This window comes from Zonotrichia leucophrys, chromosome 1 (assembly GCF_028769735.1).
Source record: "Zonotrichia leucophrys gambelii isolate GWCS_2022_RI chromosome 1, RI_Zleu_2.0, whole genome shotgun sequence".
NCBI classification, from domain to species: Eukaryota; Metazoa; Chordata; class Aves; order Passeriformes; family Passerellidae; genus Zonotrichia; species Zonotrichia leucophrys.
In genome coordinates, this window is record NC_088169.1 from 27,749,774 (window position 1) to 27,772,502 (window position 22,729).

General features: G+C 42.0%; 1 protein-coding gene across 6 annotated transcripts in view; it reads right to left on the reverse strand.

Annotated features, from left to right (window-relative positions):
• Positions 1 to 22,729, reverse strand: part of SH3RF3 (SH3 domain containing ring finger 3) — a 247,489-nt gene that overhangs the window by 207,372 nt on the left and 17,388 nt on the right. For 2 of the 6 annotated variants that reach the window (XM_064709902.1, XM_064709893.1), the window contains exon 1: positions 12,312 to 12,387. The exons of 1 other annotated variant lie outside the window; for it this stretch is intronic. Coding sequence is in view for 1 of the 5 variants with exons in the window: in XM_064709865.1 (XP_064565935.1) it covers positions 8,287 to 8,303 (17 nt within the window). In the remaining 4 variants the exon portion in view is untranslated. Of the gene's footprint in view, positions 1 to 6,894; positions 6,975 to 7,339; positions 8,416 to 12,311; positions 12,388 to 22,729 lie in introns of those variants that run through there. 3 more of the 6 variants (XM_064709865.1, XM_064709874.1, XM_064709884.1) reach the window with 3 other exon arrangements.

Genomic DNA, 22,729 nt, shown 5'->3' on the forward strand with positions numbered 1-22,729 from the left:
GACACAAGTGTGTGACAACAAACTGCTAGTGGCGGTTTTGAAGCCTGGAAGTATTTCTGTGTCAGAGAAAGCTGGCTGAGCTGCTGGCCTCTAGTTAGGCAGCAAGGAGAGGAAACCCTAAGGGATGGCTGATCTGATGCTGCTGGTGCCCAGCAGCCTCTTGGAGCTGCCACAGGCTGCAGTACCCACCACTGCTGACACACACCATGGGCAATGGACTGTGAATTCCTCTGCAATGCCTATTGTAAGTCATATTTCAGTGAATCACCATTGCAATCCCCTTCTGTACTAGATATTCAACATCTACTCCAAAATAATGTTAAAAATAACTGATTGACTTCCAACAAGCAGATGGCTCCTAGATCCTTCTCTATTTTTCTGCACCTCAAAAGACTTTTCTTCAATATACATACACTGTGATATTAAGACATTAGAAGTATTGAAAATACAGCAGTTAAAAATGTGATGTAATTAAATACACCCTCTGAAAAAAGCTCTCAGTATCACTGAAACTGCCAGAGCTGTTACTCCAATATCAATGTCCCAGCATTCTGCAGAAATCAAACAGGTGAGTAAAACTAAAACTTCTTTCAGGCTCCTTCTGCATAGCAAGTAGTCAGATGGATGAACCTTTGGGGGACACAGCTGTCTGGATACTGCAACTCATCCTCCCAACTCCAGTTCCTGCACAGGAATCTCCAAAATCACAGTAATGTCTACTTTTCCTCTGCTGCATTTACCAGGGAAGTCAACAAGGCTCCGCCTGGACCTGGATGCTTCAAGAGCTGCAGGGAAAGGTGGTGGCACAGCACAGAAAGGAGGGAGCCAGAGCCCAGGTGTACAGCTGGCAGCAGCCTTGGGGCCTGTGCCCAGGCTTGTGCTCCAACTCTTTCCTCAAAGGAAGCCAGAGGGGTCAGTCAGGCTGCTTGGAAGAAGAACAGTACATATGGAATAGCCACTCTCTGTCTAGAGACAGAATCCAGAAGCAGTCTAGGGAGATAAGCTATGAGACAGTGCAGGTTCACCCCTGTGCTCCGTGGACCTAATAAATTGTGCTTTTCTTGTGAGGAAAAAAATCACTCACCCCCCAGCTTATTTATATATGAGCCTGTATCTCCATGAAGAGCTTTTCAACCATCTTTAGGCATTAACCAGCATTGAGAAATCCCCGAGAACAACCTTATTTGTTTGGATTTTTGTGTTTCTAAACACTTGCTAAGGAAAATGGGGCAAATGCCCATCTTCAGTTGGATCCTGAATTAATAACTTGCAGCCCATCACCTGGCTGAACGGTCAGGACACCAGACTGCTGCTTGCCCACATAGCACCATGTCCAGGCTCTCACCATCAGGAAAGAAGCACAAAGTTCCTTAAATCAATGAGAGACTCTGTTTATAAAGCTGACTGTGTGATACTGCCCTTCATCTTTGCTTCAGCATCAAGGACATCAAGGCCTTTAAGCTGTGTACAAGGCAAGCATGCCTGCCCCCAGTCCCTTGCAGGCTGAGAAACTAATGGTGAATTCAGATATATCATCCTAAGTGACAATTAATTGACCTCACAGTTGCAGCAGCTCCAGAGGCCTCGTGGCTGGCTCTATTGTTCTTTAATATGTCATTCAGAGAAGGTTAGCAGCTCCTGCAAGAGACATTTGAAGGACTTGCTAAAGCAGATTGCCATCTCAAGAGAAGATTACATTATGATTCCTTAGACTCCAGTTTTATCTTAGGGTGGGTGATTTGTGTGCAGGGTACAAAAGAAAGGAATGGACATTTCAACATTTCTCAAAAGCTTTTAGTTTTCAAGGGACTTACAACAGACATCATAAACTTTGCAAAGAGGGGTACAAAGACAGCATCTCACCCTTGCCAGCCAGCTTTGCTACACTCTGTTGATGTATTAATGTCACTGAAAAAACAGCTGTAATTCAGAAATGGATTATGGAGGTCTTGTAGTGTAACCAAACACTGTTAAAGACCTGCTGAGTTTGGAAATGAGAAGTCCTACACTAATGAAAAATTAAAGAACTTCACTCCAAAAATGGAGGTAAAAAAGCAAGGAGATGCCCTTTCCCAGTATCCAAATCTTCAAACTCACTTTTGGAGTGCCTTAAGAAAACAAATTATTTGTTTTGTGTCACAGCATTAAAACCCACAATGACCCTGTGCTGGTTTTTGGCAGGGATAGAATTAATTATTTTGATTTGTGCCAGAAACAATATGGATAACTCAGGGATGTTTCAGCTATCAATGAGCAGGGCTTATGCAGAGTCAAGACCTGTTCTGCCTCTCACCCCACCCAACCAGGGAGGGGGCTGGGGGTGCACAAGGAGTTGGGAGGAGACACAGCCAGGACAGCTGGCCCCAATGGGATATTCCATGCCATATGAAGCTGGGGGAAGAATGAGGAAGCAAAAAGTGTGGGGGTTCTTTTTAAATTTTTCCTATGCATTTTAGAAGTCTCAAAACCTAAACCTGCAACCCTCCCAGCTACTGGGAATGACAGGGCAAGGGTGGGTATCTGGGGTAGAGGGCTGTGCCAGTGTGCAGTGTTGGTCATCACTCCAATTCCAGTGTCCCTGTAAGCACCAGCACCCAGCAGAGAGAGCTGCTGGTGGGAACTGGCATGGACACCAGCTCCAGACCCAGAGTGACTGCCCTGCTTGCTTTCTCTGGACATTTTACAATCTGCTTTCATGACTTTTAAGCATCATCTTTGTAATTCATTTATGGCAGTGGTGGAAACCTAAGGATTCTATCCCCTTCCAAAGTCATCTTTTCTTTCAAGCTTTAACAGCTTCATTTAGATTTACCAGTGTAAGTTCCTACCTTCCTTTTTTCACACACAGAGTACATCTGTAAATGAGAGCTACATGAGCTCAGAAAAGCAAAGACAGAAGAGGAAAACAAGCAATTTCAGTTAATGAGGGATGCTATGTAGTTTGATGCAGAAGAAACAGGGCCTGATATTTTTCTCTGATGTCTGTGCAGATTTATGTGTGGCTGTGGGTACAAACCCCATTTTTAAATAATTTGTGTACTACAACACACCAGTCTAGGTTGGTCAAAGTACAACACTGGCGATATGCAGTCAGGACAAACAGGAATTTTGAATTGCATTTAACAAAACAGAAATTCTGAGTAACTTCCACAAAGGTTGAAAACAGCTTAATTCAACAGCTATTGCGTGAAGATGGAACTTATTAAACATCTTTTTCTTTGGTTAGGCAGGCTTCCTCAAAAAGCTATTATCAAGGTTTTTTTACAGGGAACATAAAGGGGCTATTTCAGAAAACAGCAGATTAAAATTATCTTATTATATTATGTTCAGACATAGGCAAGCAGATGTGACTTTGACACTCATGCCTGTTTCTGAGAGAGGACAAGCCTTTCTGGTACACTTGGGTAACATGAAGAATCATGAGAAAATTCCTGACACTTTGAGAGAACAAGGTGGTTGCTGCAAAGCATCTGTAAAACTGAACAGAACTGAACACATTATATATCTGAGGGTGAAACTCAGTTAAGGCACTGGAACCCCCCAGGACAGGAAGACAAGAAGTGCCTTATGGGGTCTAAGTCACTCTTTTTATAATGCTGCTCCTTTTGCCTGGGCTCACTGTGGATGGGGAGCCCCTGCCCTCCCAGGCATCACTGGGGGGGACCTGCCCAGACCAGGGGCAGGGAGGGTCCCTCCCTTAGCCAGGACAGTCTGCTCCAAGCCAGACACCTTGTTACTTTAGACTCAAATGTGTCATTAAAAAGTGATGTCATTTTCTGTACTTGGGCACAAAAGCCAAAATGACTCCTATGCTGCTTTTTTCAATCTGTATATTGGCTAGTTTGATGAATACATAAAAGGGAAAACTATTTCAGAAATACAAAACCTTATTATAAAACAATGATGAAAACATATTTACAACATCTGATTAAACAAAAGAAATCAAGTTTCTTGGATAGTACACCAGATCCTTGCTTGTTTTGGTTTATTACTAAACCGTGATAATTATCTTCCATTGTTTTGCTTGTAAGAACCTAGCATCAATATTGTATTTGTTTCCATTAAAATAGTGATTTATAGGCTATCTCTTACACTAAAACCATTACAGAAAGATCAATTTATCAGTAAACTTTAATGGACAAATAAACTGGAGACAACATGTTCAGTCCAAATCAGATTTAGCCTATTATTGGGTTTCAGGCTAAGGACACAGAAAATTGAACCTTTGTATATTAAACACTAATGTAAGCAAATGCAGTTTGTGTGTTTGTTAGCTGGATTTCCAAAAGCAACTGTAGTCTTCTTCACTGTTAACCCTTTGTGTTCAATTTGAAGTAGAAATACAGGAATATGTGACAGGGCTATTTTTCTATCATTTCCATCTCACCCACAGGAAAAGGACTCCAGCAGTATTCTGCAGTGAGTTAACAAAAACCTTTGCTTGAAGTTTGACCACTCCAGGAGATCTGCCCAAGCATCCCTGAGGCTGCAGGCAGGACAGCAGGCAGGTTTCCAAGCACGGACAGAAGGACAGGCAGCCTGTGCCTAGTGACTGGCTCCAGGGTGGGCACTACCATCAAAGCCAGTGCTGTCCTCCCTGGGATGGACTCTGGGAAGGATGCTGGGATGGCCAGAGGTCCAGCCCAAGGTGAGCTGTCCCAGTCCCACAGAAGAGGACAGTGACCCAGGTTATTGATGTATTGGCCTCACAGAAAGGCTACTGGACACTCAGTTCATTCAATGGATAAGAATAGGAATTTCCTCTCAAATCCTTTGTGATGTACAAGTAGTGCTCAGCATGTCAGAAGCCACCAGAGACCAACTACACAGCAAACCTGGTCTGCAGGGAGGGGACTCAGCCACTGGCAGCAAGTGCAACCACAGAGCTCCTCTGCACTGTGCTCATCATGCTCTAGCAAGAGCCAGTGTCAACTTGGGTAGTACCTGTATACGCTTATGCAAATCTGTACATTCTATGCCTTTAAATGCATCTATTTTCCTTTTTCTTAAACAACAGTGCCTGTAAAATTCTTGACTTATTATTTTTGAAGACATCACAGATATACTTGAAGCATTTTGCATCATAAATACACAGGTACAGCATCTAGTTAGATAAGAAGCTTTGGTTCTCACTGAAAATACTTTGTGTTTTCCCATCTGCTGATATATGATCCTCAGGTTAGTAACAATGATACATGACTGGGGCAGCTAATCGAGTGTTTTGTCACAAAGTAAGCATATGTGAAAAGCATTTAATCACTTATTACCATGCAATGTCTATTTGTGCATCAAAATTATTAATTATTAAATAATGCATTACTAACACCAATGTTTGCAAAAATTCACTTACCCTCACTGCAATGGAGTTCAAGCAATTTACTTTTTACTGCTTATTTCTAACTGGTCTAAATAGGACACTGGCAATAATGAGCCAATTTCAGTCCAAAGCAATTGAGACATCTGCCGTGGCCCTGGGGCTGGGAGCTCGCATCCTGCCCAGAATGTGTTCCATACTGACAAAGTTGTACATCCAAATGAACACTCCCTCAGGCAAGGCACAGCGCTGATGGCCACAGTACACTGCTGACAGGCATGATGGCTAAGCACAATCTGGACAACTACAGAAAGTATTTTTTAAACTAAAATAGCCAAAAAAGGATAAAAGTGGAGTGAGTAATTTGGTATCTCTGCAAGTAGCACACCCAAAAGACAAGTGTGGTTAAGAAATTTAACTACAATTGCTTTTATGGCAATTTTGTATATGAATCCTTACACGAATGCAAGAAAAAAATATCCTAAAGAAAGCAAGGAAGACTTAGGTGATAGCTGGTCTGTGTTCTACCATAAATTCAAAATCATGGCAATGTCTCTGGTATTCTGTGTATCTGATCCACACATGCACCACATATCTGCCATGCACTACACACGTCAGATTTATCATGTGGGTCAGGAGCAATTCATGCCGCAGATGCAGGGAGCATGATGTGTCTGGAGCCTCTCAGACTGGCAGCCAGTGCCCAGCAGCTGTTGGCTCTGGCTTGTTGGATTTCCAGTTTTCCAGCCTGAGCTGCTGCTCACCCTACTTACTGGGCATCCAGAAATGTGGCAAGGAACAAAAAACAAAACGAAAAAAGGTACAGCAATGTGTAAAGCAATAGTCTATCAAGAGTACAAGAGGCAGTAGAGCTGGCAGACATGTGCTTCTTTTGCCTACACCTTTATACTAGGCAGATGCAATTGAAATAAAAACTGTGACATGAAAAATGCCAAAAAGCAAGAAAGAAGAAACTGGTCAAATTCTAGTAGCATGAGCACAAATTAAGTGCCTATCTGCTGTACATGCCTTTGAAAATCTTCTGACCTAAATTGAGAGAGAAATATCCTTTGCAGAACACACAGAATGCCAAATACAGATTTTGGATTCATCTATGAAAATAAAACAGATTATGTTACTATCAGAGAGAGTACAGTGAAGCACCAGCCCTCCCTTAAACCCAGTTACATATATACATACATAAATAAATCCCTGACCTGCCAAATTTCCTTAGCCGATGTAAACTGTTTTAAAAGATATTTCTATTACATGAATAAACATCACTTCCTATATTTTTGTCAACTGAGTGTAAGGATTTAAAGAAGACGGATCAAGTTTATTTTAGATTCCCTGAGGAAAAACAAACCCATCTGTCCTCACTCCTTCCCCACTGTTTTACAGTGTTCACTATTAGTTATTTCCGTAACACACCTACATTTATCCTTATCTGCAGGAGGAACATTTATCTCACAAATACTCCTGTCAAATCATCCTAAAGTGCCAGCAGTTAAAACAAAAAAAGTGAATCCCCATAGAAATGAGATTTATAACATAGGAAAGGAGATAAGGTGAGCTCTAACCTGGTGAGTCTGAAGTTGATGCCATGACATCTCTCACAGAGTGTGACATGGGAACAGACACAAGTTCAGACACAAGTATGCTGGGAAAAAGAGAAGTGTGCTGCCTGCTTTACTACATAATGGTGAGCTTGTTATAATGGTGCATCTTTAATAGTTTTCTGGTTGAAGACATCACAGTTGCTTGCTTTTTTTGTTCCCTCCACACAGGTATCATGTACAAAAGATAAATCCTGGCACTAGCTTTGACAGAGGTGCCATCCCAGTACAGAAAGTCCCCAGCACTGAAAGTTTTGCCTTGATTGTCACCAGTACACCACAAGATCACAGCCCATGTTCCTTTTTGCAAGAAAATGATTCCTCCAAATTTGGAGAAATCTTAAAATAGTGTCTTATCAAATCACAGTTACTTAAGCCAGCAGAACTGATGGAAACTATGTTTACTGACCTTCAAAATTCACCTGTAGGGGATGATGCTCTGCAGAGTTCCATGGCAGAGAGACTTCAGCTTTCTACAACTGTCATGCAGGTTGGAAGAACACGTGTGCACATGGAAGTGTTTCCAAGCTCCTTGCTATTTAAGCAGGCACTCAATCTAACATTTACAAATGATCCTGTACCACAAACTTCTATTGACAAAGTAATAGAATGCACTGTCATAACTATGGCTTTACAGAGTTATTTCCAGGACAACAGCAGTTACAACACTATTTCTGTTGTGCTTTTGCTTTCTGTGTTGAGATTTCAGTTTCACTCCCTCTCATCTCCACTGGCAGTGCTGCTGTTTCTATCCACGCTCAGGTGTGAGTGGGGCATGTTGCCATCCTGATAAGAAAGGTATGACTGCAGCAACTGAACTGGAAATTTTATTTCTCAAAAGCTGCTTACTGCATGTCTCACCTCTGCCACATGCAGGCCTCTGAGGAACGTCTCTCTTAACACACATTTCCACATCAGTGGACTTGGTATCTCAAGACAGTTCTGTTTAATGTAGCCCTGAGCCGTGCTGTTTTATTAGTCTCAATGGCAACATCTCAACTTACCTGAGCTGCAGGTTTATGTTTCTCCGCACTGACACTTTGAACACAATTTAGCTTGTGCTCCACATAATCACAAATCCCATCTGTCTTTGCTTTAAGAAAGACACAGATCCTTCTGGGGAGGATCCTGTGCTGTTGTGTCTGCTAATACTCAAGTTTTGTGGCACCCATTTAAGATGGATGGAATACAAGGGGACAGCTGGAGCAGGCAAGGAGCCCCACACTCTGGCTACATCACCCACAGTGCTCCCACCAGTGCCCTCCCATGGAACAGCAACAGAGAAAAGAGACAAGGCTGGCACGGGGCCCCTTTCCATGGCTGCTCACACACAGCAGCACAGACACAACTGCAGACCTCAAGCTGATCCCCATGTCTTTCTGGTAAATAATCTGTCTGGTCGAGGCAGCTTCGGCATGACATAGCTGGGAGGTTGTCAATGGAGATCCCCACAAGAATGGTGTGAATGCGTTGGCACGATGTGTGCTGTGAAGAGAAACCCACAGCACACAAGTCAAGGGCAGTGAAGAGAAGAAAAGCATCCTACCCCGTAATGGATATCAAAACATAAAGACTGTGTAGGAAAAGCCAAGGCTTTTTAAATAGCCTGAAGGAGACTGAGCTATTTGCAACAATTATTCTCATTACTTCTAACAGCCTTTCTCCAAGAGATGCTGGACAGATGAGGTATGTTTAGCTCCTGCTTCTGTGATTTTTATTTTTTTAATTGTATCTGAAGAAAAAGTATTTCCATGAGGTTTGACTGTATCAAAAATTTCATGATAAATACTCCTTCTGTTTTAATGTCTACTGTGGTTGAAAAAGGTAAGTTTAACTGAAGTTGAATGTACATTTGCTTCCTATATGGCTTTGTTCTAAAATCACAGCAGTCTTTGTAAAACAAGTTCCAAGCACAAAGACATAAATGGTTTACTTATTTTTTCTTTTATTTGCTTCCATTTATTTAAAAACAAAAACATTCTCACTATAAGCAAACACAAACAGCTTGCCTCAAACTTGAATTAAGTCCTATTTAAAGCACACCACAAGACTAATTTCTAGTCCTGGCAGTACAGTGATACTGATAACCACATTATGCTGCAGAGCCCAACTGTGGCTTCCAGAGAAAACACAACAGATGAGGATAAGTGCCTCTACTTCTAAACAGAAGAATTCCCACTATTCCTCAGGCTTATTTAACAAGGATCATAGTACATGGGTTAGTGAATGTACATGTTGTTGGCATCAACATTATCCTTTCTATAGAAATTCCATCTATACCTCTGGAAAGATGAACAGTACAACAATTCACCTTACACCAAAAATGCCTTCTACACCAAACACACAAGAATTATATCAAATTTCATTTGGTTTACTTCTTTCTTCCATAATTCCTGCAGCCTTTAAGACCACAGGACAATTTTATCTAACCCTTAAAGTATTTTCCACCATCATGTAACATTACAAGGTAATGAGTAACCTTTGAGCAATCTTCTGCCATTTAACCCAGTCTGCAGAGCACAAAAACCTGGCCAGCCTGTTCTATAAGTCAGCAATGCAAGCTTCCACAACCAAAAGAACACTTTGTAAATGTTTGCTCCTACTAACAGAGCAATCACTTCAACATGCCATTGCCAGTCCGTCATTGCTGAAGTGGTTTGAGTGAACCATTCATTAAGCATCTTACTGGTCCAGGTTTCAACAATGTGGTTTGAAATGGAAGGTACCTCAATGTACCCCTGCAAGGCTTGAGGTCCCCAGCAGCAGCAGACCAGATGGTCAACAAAATAAAAGTAACAGCTGAGTGATTTCCACATACGGTAGCACAGTGGTTACAATTCCCAATGACAACATGAAAAAACCCTCCTGCACCTTTGACCTGCAATTAAAATTGTGGCTTCATTAACTTTGGTAAGTAAAAATGAGTGGTCACACAGCAGCGTTCAACACCAAGCTGGATGAGTCTCTGAGAAACCTGATGTTATGGAAGGTGTCCCTGGCACCCATAGCAGGGGATGTGGAACTAGATGATCTTTAAGGTCCCCACTAAACCATTCTGTGATTCTATGATCTCTCTGCTGATACACCATTTCCATGCTTAAAACATCTATTGACACCTCATATATGCATTTTTTGTTGAAACTGCACCTCAGGACTAACAAAGGCCATGACACAAAAAAACCCCATGGTCCTTCCCATGGTTTGAAGCAGAACAGAAAAAAAATCCATGTCTTCTACCACTGCAAAGCATCAGTTTCTAGTATCTGCCAAAAGTGCTGTAAAAAAAAAACTACTCCTCCAGGCAGGAGGGGACAGACTGTTGAATCATGTAATCATAAAAACAAAAAAGACCTTTAAGGTCATCAAGTCCAATTGTCAGCCTACAACCACCACCATGTTAACCATTAATCCATGTCCTCAAGTGCCACATCCACACGTTTTTTGAACACTTTCAGGAAGGGCAACACCACCACTTCCCTGGTTACAATGCCTGGCAACCCTTTCAGTGAAGAAGTCTTTCCTGATACTTGAGGAAAGATACTTGAGGCTGTTTCCTCTCATCCTACCACTTGTTACTTGGGAGACAAGATCGACCTCCACCTCACTACACCTCCTTTCAAGTGATCATAGAGACTGATAGGTCTCCCCTGAGCCTCTTTTTCTCCATGCTAAACAATCCCAGCTCTCTCATCTCCTCCTCAGCAGACTCCTGCTCCAGACCCTTCACCAGCTCCATTGCCCTTCTCTGGACACATTCCAACACCTCAATGTCTTTCTTGCAGTGAAGGGCCCTAAACTGAACCCAGTATTTGAGGTGTGGCCTCACCAGTGCTGAGTACAGGGGACCAACCACTTCTGCTGTCCTGCTGACCACACTTTACCTGACACAAGTCAAGATGCCGCTGGCCTTCTGGGCTACCTGGGAATTTGGTACTAAGGAATGAAATGCCAGCTCCCAGGGACTTTTCCTGCGTGTCTCTAATCATGGCATGCCCACTCCCACCACAGGAGTTAGTGGGAATGCAGGACCCAAGCAGAGGTGCACTACAGTCAGGCCAGATCCCCAAAGGCTGTGGCACCCCAGAACCCAACAGTGCACCTTTCTGTGGTGACACACATGGAAACCTGCTGATTCTGACCACAGCCTGCAAGTGTGCTGAGCACTGAGCTCCCCTGTACAGCTAATTTAAACACACCACATTCCTTGAGTGTTAACAACATCATGTGTTTTCCATAGGTGACAAAGGGATTTAGCTCCAGGTAACTGCAGCACACCCACAAGTCCCCAGAGAGTCCCTATCATTAAATTGCTGAGCATTTACAGTAGACAGTAAAAAAAACTATTGACCTTTAAAGCTCTAATTCAAGCTCCACCACCTCTCAGATTCATAGGTACCAGAAATTTAGAGCTGTGTTAAAGTATCATAGAAAATGAAGAGGGCTAGAGAACAAGCTGGCAAACAACTGTAGGACATGGCAGTACTCAGTACACTTCCACTTCTCTTATCCTTTTAAGACCTCAGGAACTCAACAGTATGTCATGGCTGGAAGAATAAAATATCTTACAAACCTAAGAATAAGCATTTGAAAAAATAATGTTTTCTATCTCTCTACTGATGTAATCCTGTTGATGCATCCTTGCAAAACACCATAGTCCTTAACCCCTAGCACACCTGAAGCACATGTTGTGTTTGTGCAAGTGATTCCATTAGCCTTACCCAAAATGTCACTAATTTGCTATAAAACTCTGGCTGCTGAAGTGCTCTGTGCACTGCAAACAGAGCAGGCAAGCCTGCTCCCCTAAGACTATGAACACCCATCTGCATATTTTCAACAATATACCTAACTTCACACCTGTATTTGTAACTACTCCCAGGGAATCCTATGAGCCTGGAGAAAATAAACAAGGCAAAAGAGTGAAAATCTGAAGTCTTTACTGCTTCCTAAAAATATCCTATGACAGGTTTCTGGAAAGCAGTGGTTATATAAATAAAAGGAAAAAAACATCACCCCCATGTCTGCTGTTTTCCTACTTTTTAAGCCAATTTCTGAACAACAAACTTATGTAGCAAAAAACCCCCACACCACTAAAAAACCCAAATAAACAACCAAAAACAAAGCAAGCAAACAAAAAGCAAAAAAACCCCAAGCACTGGCAGGAAGAGCTCATTTAGAACCACATGCCCACTTGTTTTTTTTCCACAGACTTCTCAAAAAGACCAACCCACAAGTAGCAAGACCATAGAAAACTGTTATATGGTAAGCTGCAAGCACGAAGGAATCCTCAAAGAATCTCCTCTTGATAAGAAAGCAAAGCAGCATTAACTTCATAGCCAGAGAAACCGAGGTAATGTTGTCATCTTACTGCAAAGGTTCCATACCTTGGTGAATTCTCATGGGCAGCTCCACACAGCACTAACTCCTTCTTCACCACTCAGCCAACTAACACCAACTCCCTTCTCACCCAGCTAACCCACTGTTTCATAGCACTGGTCTTACTGGACACAGCTGTGGCCTATTGAGGGCAGGGCTGTTGCTAATCTTTGGTGATTAGCACAGCTGCAACTCCTCAGGTGTGAGATTACTTCTGCACTATTCTCTTACATTCTCTTACAAGGTAAGGGGAGGTCACCTGAATGACCTGGCAGCACTGGAAAACAGCGCTACTGCACTACAACCAGTTGTTATTACTAGTAATTCTTTTTTGCAAACAGCCTTCTAACAGGGGACATTGCAGATTAAATCAGGAACCTGGCTTTCAGGAATTTATAGTCTAAATGGCAAGAAAAATTTGTATGTGTCCTGTAAACACTGGAAAGCTGATGAGCAGAGCCCTCAAAACAGCCAGCAAAGGAGACACATCATGTTCTGGTTCTGGAGAACCATCACTAGGTACATTTCTTAATCATTCAAATGGACTAATTTTAACCTTTTTCTCAGAAATACACTTGACATAATTGAAATGTTCTTCATTTAGGTTTTTTTGCAAGAGCCCAAATAAGGCAGCTAAAGCAAACTTTTAGAAACAGCACACAAGACAACAAGATTTTGAGTGAGGATGCACCTCCCTTACTACTGTCCAAAGATGTTCAGAGAAAAGAGAGGGTATTAGAGGAGCTCTAATTAATAAACATTCAGGTAAGGTTCTCAAAGCTGAAGTAAGGCTATTGATCTCTCCTTTTTCCCAGCCTAGCCAGAAGTTATAGAAGGAAAACAACAGAAGACAGTTGCACCAGGCAGCTTTGGGGTCTCTTCTCATTCCTCCCTTTCCCCGAGACAACCTGCTCAATTCCTGCATTAAATTCTGCCTCTGTCTAAGCTGTAGACACCCATTTTCAATCCACATTCTGAAGTGGGGAGAAGCAAACAGAGATGGCAGGGGTCCCAGGAACAGGTATGGCCACAGCCCCATGTGATGGACAGCATGGTCCCACCTCACATCCTCACCCACCCACCGAGACCATCCACCCCTAAGCAATGATCAGAGACAGCCATTTGCCACACAACTTCCCATGTTTTCTTTTGCCTGTTGGGTGCATGTAAGACCTACACAGGAAAAGTGAAACTAATTCATAAAAGAACTGTTAATAAAACCCAATATATTATTTAAATCCAATGACCTCTCTGGCTTTTCAGGGTGGAAATTAGTAGAGAAGCTAACTGAAAATTTCAGTAAACACCATAGACAGATGACTGTCAGCATATTTTTATTAACCTTTGTTAAGCTAAGTGAAACACTCATATCAGCATACATAAAGAATGAAACTTTGCCATTAAAAACTGCCATTGTCAAGTTACATGTATTTAGAAACAAAATGATTCAGTCGGTGCTTCTTTTGGATTCTCAGGCCGGTACAGTATTAGTTAAACACACAAATTACAAATTTTTTTTAAGAGGCTTTCGCCTTCATTTAGTTCTACAGATCTAGGGTGCACTTTGAGCCTAATTAAAAGAGCCTACCACAAAATACTGGATGGGTTTATGTAGCATTTTTAAAATGCTGCAAAAAGGTTGATTACTGTTTTAAGTCAAATAGAAATTTGTAAAGAAATGGTTTGTAAGGTACTTACAATGGAGTTCCAAGGTTTGCAGCCATCCTGCTAGTGTGAAGTGTAAGACGAATAAGAATGCATTTCTTTTCTAAATATTAATATAATGAACATCAGCTTTCTAGTATTCACCATATTCACCATTCTTCCTCTTACTGATCTAAGACTACATTCTGAACTGAATTAAACCTAGAGCTTTTATACAAATTAATTTGAAACCCAAGAATGGAATTAGCTTTTGGTATCCATTAGCGTGTTTCTGTTACACATGAAAAATACTCTCCAAATATCTATTAAGGAAGCTGAGAATTTATTCTCCATACAGGGACTGAAATGTAGCACACCTATAACTGCGGACAAGTAGAAGCCCATTAGCAGTTATTGTCATCATCCATGAGATCAGCTGTGGGCAGATCACAAGAGAGCAGGGAAAAAAGCCACACAAAGGAGAAAAATATAATCATTTGTACAATATTCCCTTTTATGTCATACTATGCCCACTAAATAATTAATTACAAATACATCAGTTGCAGTTAAAAGAAAAAAAAAAAAAAGAAAGGGGGTGGGGGAAATCAATGAAAAGCTCACAAATGTAGCTAATAAAAGGAGTACAAGAAGCACTGGTGTTGCAAAGCGCCCAGGTTAAATGCTGAAGAAAGCACTGCCAGCAGCAATTGCCTGCAGGCAATCGCGCGTGATTCGCGACTCGATGCCACAGAACCTTTCCTCTGCTGAGGAAACCCTCCGACCTGGGGATCCTGACACCAGGAGCCAAATGCAAACCGTGTCATCATCCCCTCCATGTGGCTCTGAAAGCATAAAGCCACACTGCCTGCGCCCAGTTTTCCACAGCAAGAGCACCAAGGTCAGAAGGAGCCTGTATTAATAACTCCCCATTGTTGGCATCACCTAAAATTCCTATTCATTTTTGGATTCTATCTGTAAATAAAAATTTCCATTAAAAAGCCTCAGAGGAAGCACATTCCCATGAGTTAAAGATATGAATCACACATAAATACTCTGCCAGTTACCATGATTTTATGTGAATACAGAATGAGGCTTTCAAAAACTACTGCACATAAAGCATGAATGTCTTTATTCTGGGAGTAAAAATCATTGCTGTAGAAGAGTCTCTCTCCTTCCCTCCTCCCTGGCTATAGCAGAGACAGACAATACATGTTTCTGAGATTTTACATTGCCACAGATTCATTTCTTTCACATTACAGGCGAGACAGCTGATAACTTGCTACCTGAAAGGCAACTGTATGGGCAGAAAACTACCCGAAAAAGGGAAACAGCTCAGACAAGAGAGTTCACAGTGGTTAACCTCCTGGAACACATTAGCTACACCAACTCCCAGTTGCCCAGACTAAACAACCCCGAAAACCTCTTGATTTTATTCACTAACAGGAAATGATTCAGATACAGTTCTGCAAAGGGAGTCAACAAGAAGAGGTAAATTACGCACACTCACTGTACTACATTTTACTGTGAAACAATCGAGTACAAAAATTATTCAGCTCTGATGTAATTTTTTTCTTCCTTCCTTCTTTTTAATGTTTTTCCCCTTGGTTGACACATCTGAGATAAAACATGTGATGCTTTTACCATAAAACTTCAATACACATAATTTTTTAAAACACACATATCCTACAGACTCCTGACAGCGCAGTGTCGCCAGGTGTGAGAGAAACTGGGATCTCTTACAGAGAATGGTGCCTGCAGATAAATAATAATGAAAACCAAAGTGCTGTCAGGTCTGAGGCTGCAGAGTTAGACTTTCTTTTTCCTTTAAAGCCGGCTTTTCATGAGAGATTTACTTACCAGCATAAATGTTAAACACTCACCACTGCAGAAGCATATAGAAGGATCACACTTTTTTTCTGGCTCCACAAGTCATCCCAACTTCTCTATGAAGCACAGCTTTGGTCACAAAATTAAACATTCTTTATCCCTTGTCAAACTACCTGATACTAACAACAGCAGAGCACCCCATTTACCTGAAAATAACATAAGCCTCCCTCAAATGTATCTGTACAAATGAAATAGCCAGACTCGAAGCTGAACTTTCATGGTAACTCAGAGAATTAATACCTTTTAAAATTATTTTAAATGTATTGTCACTCTATATCCACATATATACTTAAAGCCACGTAAAGCAGGCAGAAGAATGATATTTGGGATAAATGCCCAGCATTCCTTCATGTTTTGCTAATCAGACAACACCTAATATCTTGACTGCTCCATCACCAGATGCCTGGAGCACTGCTGAGATAAAGGACAAATTAGAGTTTCAGCAGCTTGTCCCTATCATCTGTTCCAGACTTTGTTGATGTGGACTACAGGCAATTATTTCCTATTATTAAAAAAAAAAAAGTTTCCTTGTTATAAAAAAAAAATAATTCAAGATCTCAAAAGGCCTAGTAAAAACCCCTTATGGTCCATTATCATTCAGGCTTTAATTAAGAGCTGTAACCAATGCCATGCCATGCAGCCAAGCAGGACCCATGATTATTCTTTTCCTGAGACTACTTCTGCAGCCCTTCATGCCAGCAAGACTTACCTAAAATGAGGCCTGGGGGAGGTGCAGGAGCAAGTGTCTGGTTGAGGAATTTGACCTCATACAGAACTCCAAGGGCTGCAAATGGGTAGGAAAGCAGCAATTTGCCTAGTGCTGGGGTTTGCTGGGAATCAGCTGCTCTTCCAAGTCATGGGAGGAGGCAGGTCTCAAAATGCCAGCCTGTGACAATTTTAAAATAAGGGTTTTGCAGAGTCCAGAATTCCACAGCTGGAGTGATGGTGCTGGGCAGGGACAGCTCAGCACACCCTGGCACTAAAACCCCTCACAAGTTGGGCTGACATACTCTGTTCCCAAAGTCACTTCACATGGAGCCCCAGCTGGGGGAGATGCTTTCCTGGATATCTGGGTGTATTGTACTGGATTTTTCCATTCCATCCTAGGGATCTAGGAACACTAGCATGGCTCATCCTGCTCCTACTGTTTCCTTTGAGTTCTGATCTTATATTTAATAAAAAAAAAATCTAATAAAAAACGGTAAGTGACTTGTAGGCTCTGCTGAATCAGGCATCAGGAGACAGGTGGTTTGTGGATCTTTCCAGAATGACTTCTGCATTGCAATTGTGCCCCTCCCATAACAGAAGGCTGAAGGCAATGACCATGTGGTTCCATTCATATATGCAGTGTTGGCAAGCACAGGCCAAGAGTGCTCTACTGCCTTACCCACTTTTAGGAGGGTCATGTGAATTAGCAGGAGGCACCAAAAGTGGTCAGGGTCCTGCTGGGTCATGGTGGGTTACCCCTGAGGAAGGAATGGTCTCTAAGACCATCCAAAGCACCACGTGTACCAAGGTACTTGCTGGTAAAACAACAGCAGCCACTAGAATGAGTAAACACCGTGCATTCTGCAAGTAAATTTCTGAGCATCTGCTTAAAGCAAGGCTTAAGTTTGGGGTCTTTTCCTAAAAATGCCCATTAATTGGCTCAAAATACCATTCAAGAGGGCCAAATGAGGCTTGGTATGACTGCAGCTAAATGAGTCTGTGAGTAAGGGCACCTGCAGTGAACAACTTAACTGAGCAGACAGGGAGGAAGAACTGCAGGCTCACATATAGCTGAGCCAGTGTCAGGGACAGAAAAACACATTAGCAACCTGCAGGGACAGCAGGGGACAGGCCACCACTGGTTCAAGTAAATGCTCCCGTGTCTGAACAGCTCGTGTGCAGTGCAGGCTGGTACAGCAGAGAGGTTGTTCCCTGCTTGCATAAGAGATGAGAAACGAAATTCAGTGAAAGGCACTCCCCTTTGAGAGATGGATGACGCTGCAGTTTGGTTCGCCCTTTCTCCCCTTCCAGCACAGAGGTGTGACCAGCAGGGTGACAGGCTGGGAGTGGGACACACGCCGAGCTGGTGGCAGTGTTAAGTGTGCAGAAATGACTGATGGCTGCCCCTAGGGGGTTACTGCTGGGCCACACTTAAATGAGTTATGTCGTTAAAACAGCAGCACCTTTAAGTCCCACAATCTGCATCTTGCACATCCAGAACACAGTCCTTCTGTTCATCCTCCTCCACCTGTTGCCAGCTGTAAAAGTTTAGTGCTCCTATTTCTAAAACAATCCTAATGTAAGCATAGGCAGTAAAAAACCCAAGTGCTAAACCCAGTTCTTCTGTTTTTGCATTTGTTTCAGACTGGAATTCACACAACTTGCTAACCATATGGTTTATGGGGCTCACCAGTCCTGCAGGGCTCACAGGACTCATCAAACCTAAAACTGAAGAGTATACTTGCTTCTGAATTCTGCAATGCTTATGTTGTCCTATAAATCACTGTCTTCACTCCCTGGCTCCTCATCAGGAGCCAGGATTTTTTCACACCTGAAGTGCTCAGGACTTTCAGACACATCTACACCAATCATTATTGTGGGATGGCAAAGAAGGCATGGGTGAAAGAAGATGCATGGGTGAAAGAAGAGCTTTGACATTTTTTTCCTGTAAACACAGCAATTCAGTTATTTTGCTAGATGGAGAACCTGGTAGGGGAAATCACCTTGTTGATACTTGAGAATAACCTTTATACCTTCCAACCAGAACTGTCACTTTGTATCTCCATTCCTTATGAATATTTCAGGAAGTAGGCCATATATAATTAAAGATGCCTACGACACTTGCAATGCTCATTGTTCCTGCAACAGCTGACAAAGAGCAGTAACCCCAAAACTACATTTTATAGTCTGGCTTTTTGCACAGCTCCTTCAACTCCTCTCTTATGAATTAATCAAGTGGAAGATTTCAGCTGTTTTCTATAACAATTCCTGATAGGAGGATGTAAGTCACTGCCTTGCCTTGTGCTAAATAGATGCAGACAGGTACAGCCTGAACAGAGTTCAGTAGCTACTGAGAGGAAATTATCTCTAACCTCAAGTCAGCCCTTTATTTCTGCAGAGGACACATCAGAAACATGTTTAATTGAGAACACACTACTAGAGCTAACCACAGGCAAAACTGTAGCAACAGAGATTAACACAAGCATACTTTTAAAGCCTCTGTTGAACTAGAGCCTTAAGTGAATACCTCACTTGGGAATGGGGAATTATTGTCAGAATACCTGCATCTCTAACAGACCACTGGGAACTCCTTTCAAAATTGGTTCTGAAATACTCTCGTTTTCAACATCCTGTTATCAACTCTACTTGGGAAGCAGTGGAATTAATTTAGAGAAATGGTTCAGAAAAACATATGGGTTGCATGTCATGTCTGGGCTCCTTCAAAACCTGTTTCCTTCCTGTATTTTCAGAAAACTCACCAATACCAAAGGGAACAGTAGTTATGAACCCCATATGCTTTGAATATATAATACACCTATATTCTAGTCCTGTTTGGCAAGCCCTTCTGTTTCTTAGAAAAACTAGGCTGTAAGACTTGGTGACCTCTTTGTTTATAATATTCATCCATTCAATACTGCTGACAAAGTGACTGCTTCCTTTGATGGCTTGTGATGAACCTTGCCAAGTTAAACAAAGGACTCTCTGCTATTAATCTGCTCTTCTGATTCCTCTCTTATGGGGCTGAACCTGTTTATCAAACAACTATAATGGCTGTAAATACTCCAGATTAACTCACAGTAGCACCAAGCTATACATTTTCAGGAAAGGTGACAACTTCCAAAGCCTGAAGGAAAGAAAGACTCTCACATCTGAGTGGCTGAAGTGGCCGCACCTTCCAGCTCTGCTTCCAATTAGTGATAGCACAAATATGAACATTAAAACACACACCCAATCAAGAAACTAGCCAAATGCATCATTTAAATATTGACGAAGAGGGAGCCTAACAATGCAAGAGGTTTACAGTTTTAAGGACTGCTTCCTTCTAAATCCACTACCCTCACTGCCATGACCTGGCACAGTCTCTGTTGCATTCATGTGCTGTTCAGCACCCCTGTTCATGTTCCTTGCCAGCTGGTGGCAGGGGAGATGGGGAGATGGGGACTTGGATTAGGTTCCCTGCAGAGGTCCCTGCCAAACACTCTGTGACTCTGTGATCTACCAGCAGGGTGCAGGGACACACTCCCCATATTCAGACCCAGATTATTCCACACAGCCTGTGAGGCACATCAGCCCTGTTTCAGTGCTTCTTTACAGTGCCTGTCAAGGGACCCTTTGGGTTGCTTTCATCCTACCAGGCGAGCTTGTTCCTCAGTGCACTCAGGAGTGCTGGTCCCCTGGCCCAAATGCCCAGGGCATGTTGCCTCCACCTGGTAAGAACTATTGAATGTGGATAATCCTATCATTTATTCTGAACTAATTTAGAAGGCTTTAGTGCATTAAATATGTTCATAGAAGACAATTTTAGACATTTTATTAATATGCATTGCAGCTTAGCAGAGATATGTGTAGAAGTTACAGCCTGCATATGCCCAAATCAACTTCACTCACTTCAGTAGGAAATGAGACAATCAAAATATGATTCACTAGAAAGAAATGAGCCAGGGCCTTTCCACTGACAAATAGCAGAAAAACAGATTGATCACAAACACCCAAGAGAAAGATGTGCGTGTGTTGTACAGAAGAAGCAAGAGTGCTCCCATAGCTACAGATGAACATTTGTCTCAGCAAACCATTTTCAATCAGTAACATTTGTTATTTTTAAGGTAAAAATAGCAACATTTATTTTGAAATAAAAAAACAAAGGTTCACTGAGGCAGTGAGTTGAAGCGGGACCAAAGTTTCCTTCTTAACAGACTGACCCCTTGCTATCAACCTTCAAAGGAAAATACAACTCCTGAATCAAAACATTTATATTCTTCTTTATTTGCTTTTCTTGTTGTTACAGGAGCTGCTTTGGCAGATGGTGGTTAGCAGATGAGCAGTTCCCAGTGATGTGGTTCTCTGACCTGTATTGCTGATGCACATGATATTTAAGGGCTACTGGTTCAGCAAATAACATCTGGGTGACAAATCCTTTCAGGACAGGTGACAACCCCGTCAAGAGCACCACCAAAGGATACCTGTGACAGCTGCAGCAGCAGAGGCATTTATTCCCTCCTGACTTTTCTGGGAGAATTTCAACAGGAGAGGGCGGTGCTGGCACAAGTGAAAGTCTCCCAGTGAATGATCACAGCCTCTTGATCACGGGTTTCCAGGAGAGAAGCCACCCTTGGTGTCCCCTCTGGGTTCTCTGGAGGGCTGCTCTACTCCATGGCTGGAGCCTCCTCTCAACAAGTACTGATTTGCAGCAGTTGTATTTTTATCAGAACTGCCTTATAAACAGTATCTGCTAAAGGAAAGAAATTGATTTTTTTTTTTTTAGGATTTTTCCTTTTCCATTGAAATTCATAGAAGTTTTCAGAAGAACTTTTAGGAACCTACAAGAAATGGACAGCTTTGACATAAACTCTTCCCTTGCCTTTTTCCCCACCCCACCCCCCTCCGCCCCAGTTTATTCATCAATTCTCCAACACTGGCAACAATCTCCTATACCATGGCCAAATTAAATGTACCCACTGATTAATATTTTCCAAGCTTACTCAACATATCCTATTTTCCTATGGAATATGAGTCTAAGAGCATCAGTTTCCCAGTGTCCAGATGTACAGACAAACATTAGGAGAACTTCCCATATTTTATCTGTTGCAGTAGGCACCAAAAATGAGGATCATATTTAAAATTCTCAGACCGTCCTCAGAAAAACAGAGTTGTTTTTATTTCAGGCCTTTCAGGAGGTCTGGGAAAGAAATAGTTAAAAATAAAATTGTATTAAGGTCAGCAGAGGCAGCATCATGATTTCCATGTTTTCCATATTCTCCAGATATGGAATGATTTCTTCTAACAATACAGAACAAAATACTATTTAGCATGAGAAGTAAATTGAGGCTGTGTTTCATCTTTTTCCTTTGCCAACACAATGGCACTGTCAGCAATATAACCTTGAATGTCTTCATTTTCATACATTAACTCCTTGAGCCCTGTAAATTTAAGCAGCCTTTTTGACTCACAGAGGAGAAAGTGCATTTTAAACTCCTGAAACAATGGAGAACAGAAATTTTAATTAAAGTCCTCCTTGTACACATGCACATATAACACTCCCTTTAGCAATGAAAAACCCTTTTAAAATTAAACTTATCATGCTGAAATAATTAACATAACTCCTGGGAAAAATGCATAATCTTTGCATACCAAATGCCAAAATGTCTAAATTAACTGTGTTTAATAAATATTACATTTCTCTTTGAGTACATACACTCAGTTAATCATGCATTGATAGGCAGAAAATATTTTTAAAGCATTAGGTATTGTAACTTAAGCATTTTAAATTCGACTGGTGTTCTGGTCTTTGCAGGTCCCTGAAGGGCTCAAATCTTCGGTCCTCAGGGTGTGAGCCAGCTGGAATAACTCTGGAAAGAGCAGGATCCCCACATCAGCAGCGCTTTTGCAGGGCTGCCAGTCTGGATGCCATCCTGCTGCTCTGGGGTGAATCCCTGAGCATCCCTGTGTGCAGCACCCAGCGGCTCGGGGGCATGGACTGCTCCTCTCTTCTGGCCAGGGGGCAGCTGTGGTGGGCATCGAGCTGGCTTCATGAGCCCATGCTTCATGGGTCCCACCAAACTGATTATTCGGTACTTGCTTTGTACCCAGAGCCTGGCACGAGGCTGATTCCTTATTTCAGGGTATCAGCATTTTGGTCTGCAGGGAGTGAATTTATAGGAGGAAATACTGGAAGTGATGGACCCTATCT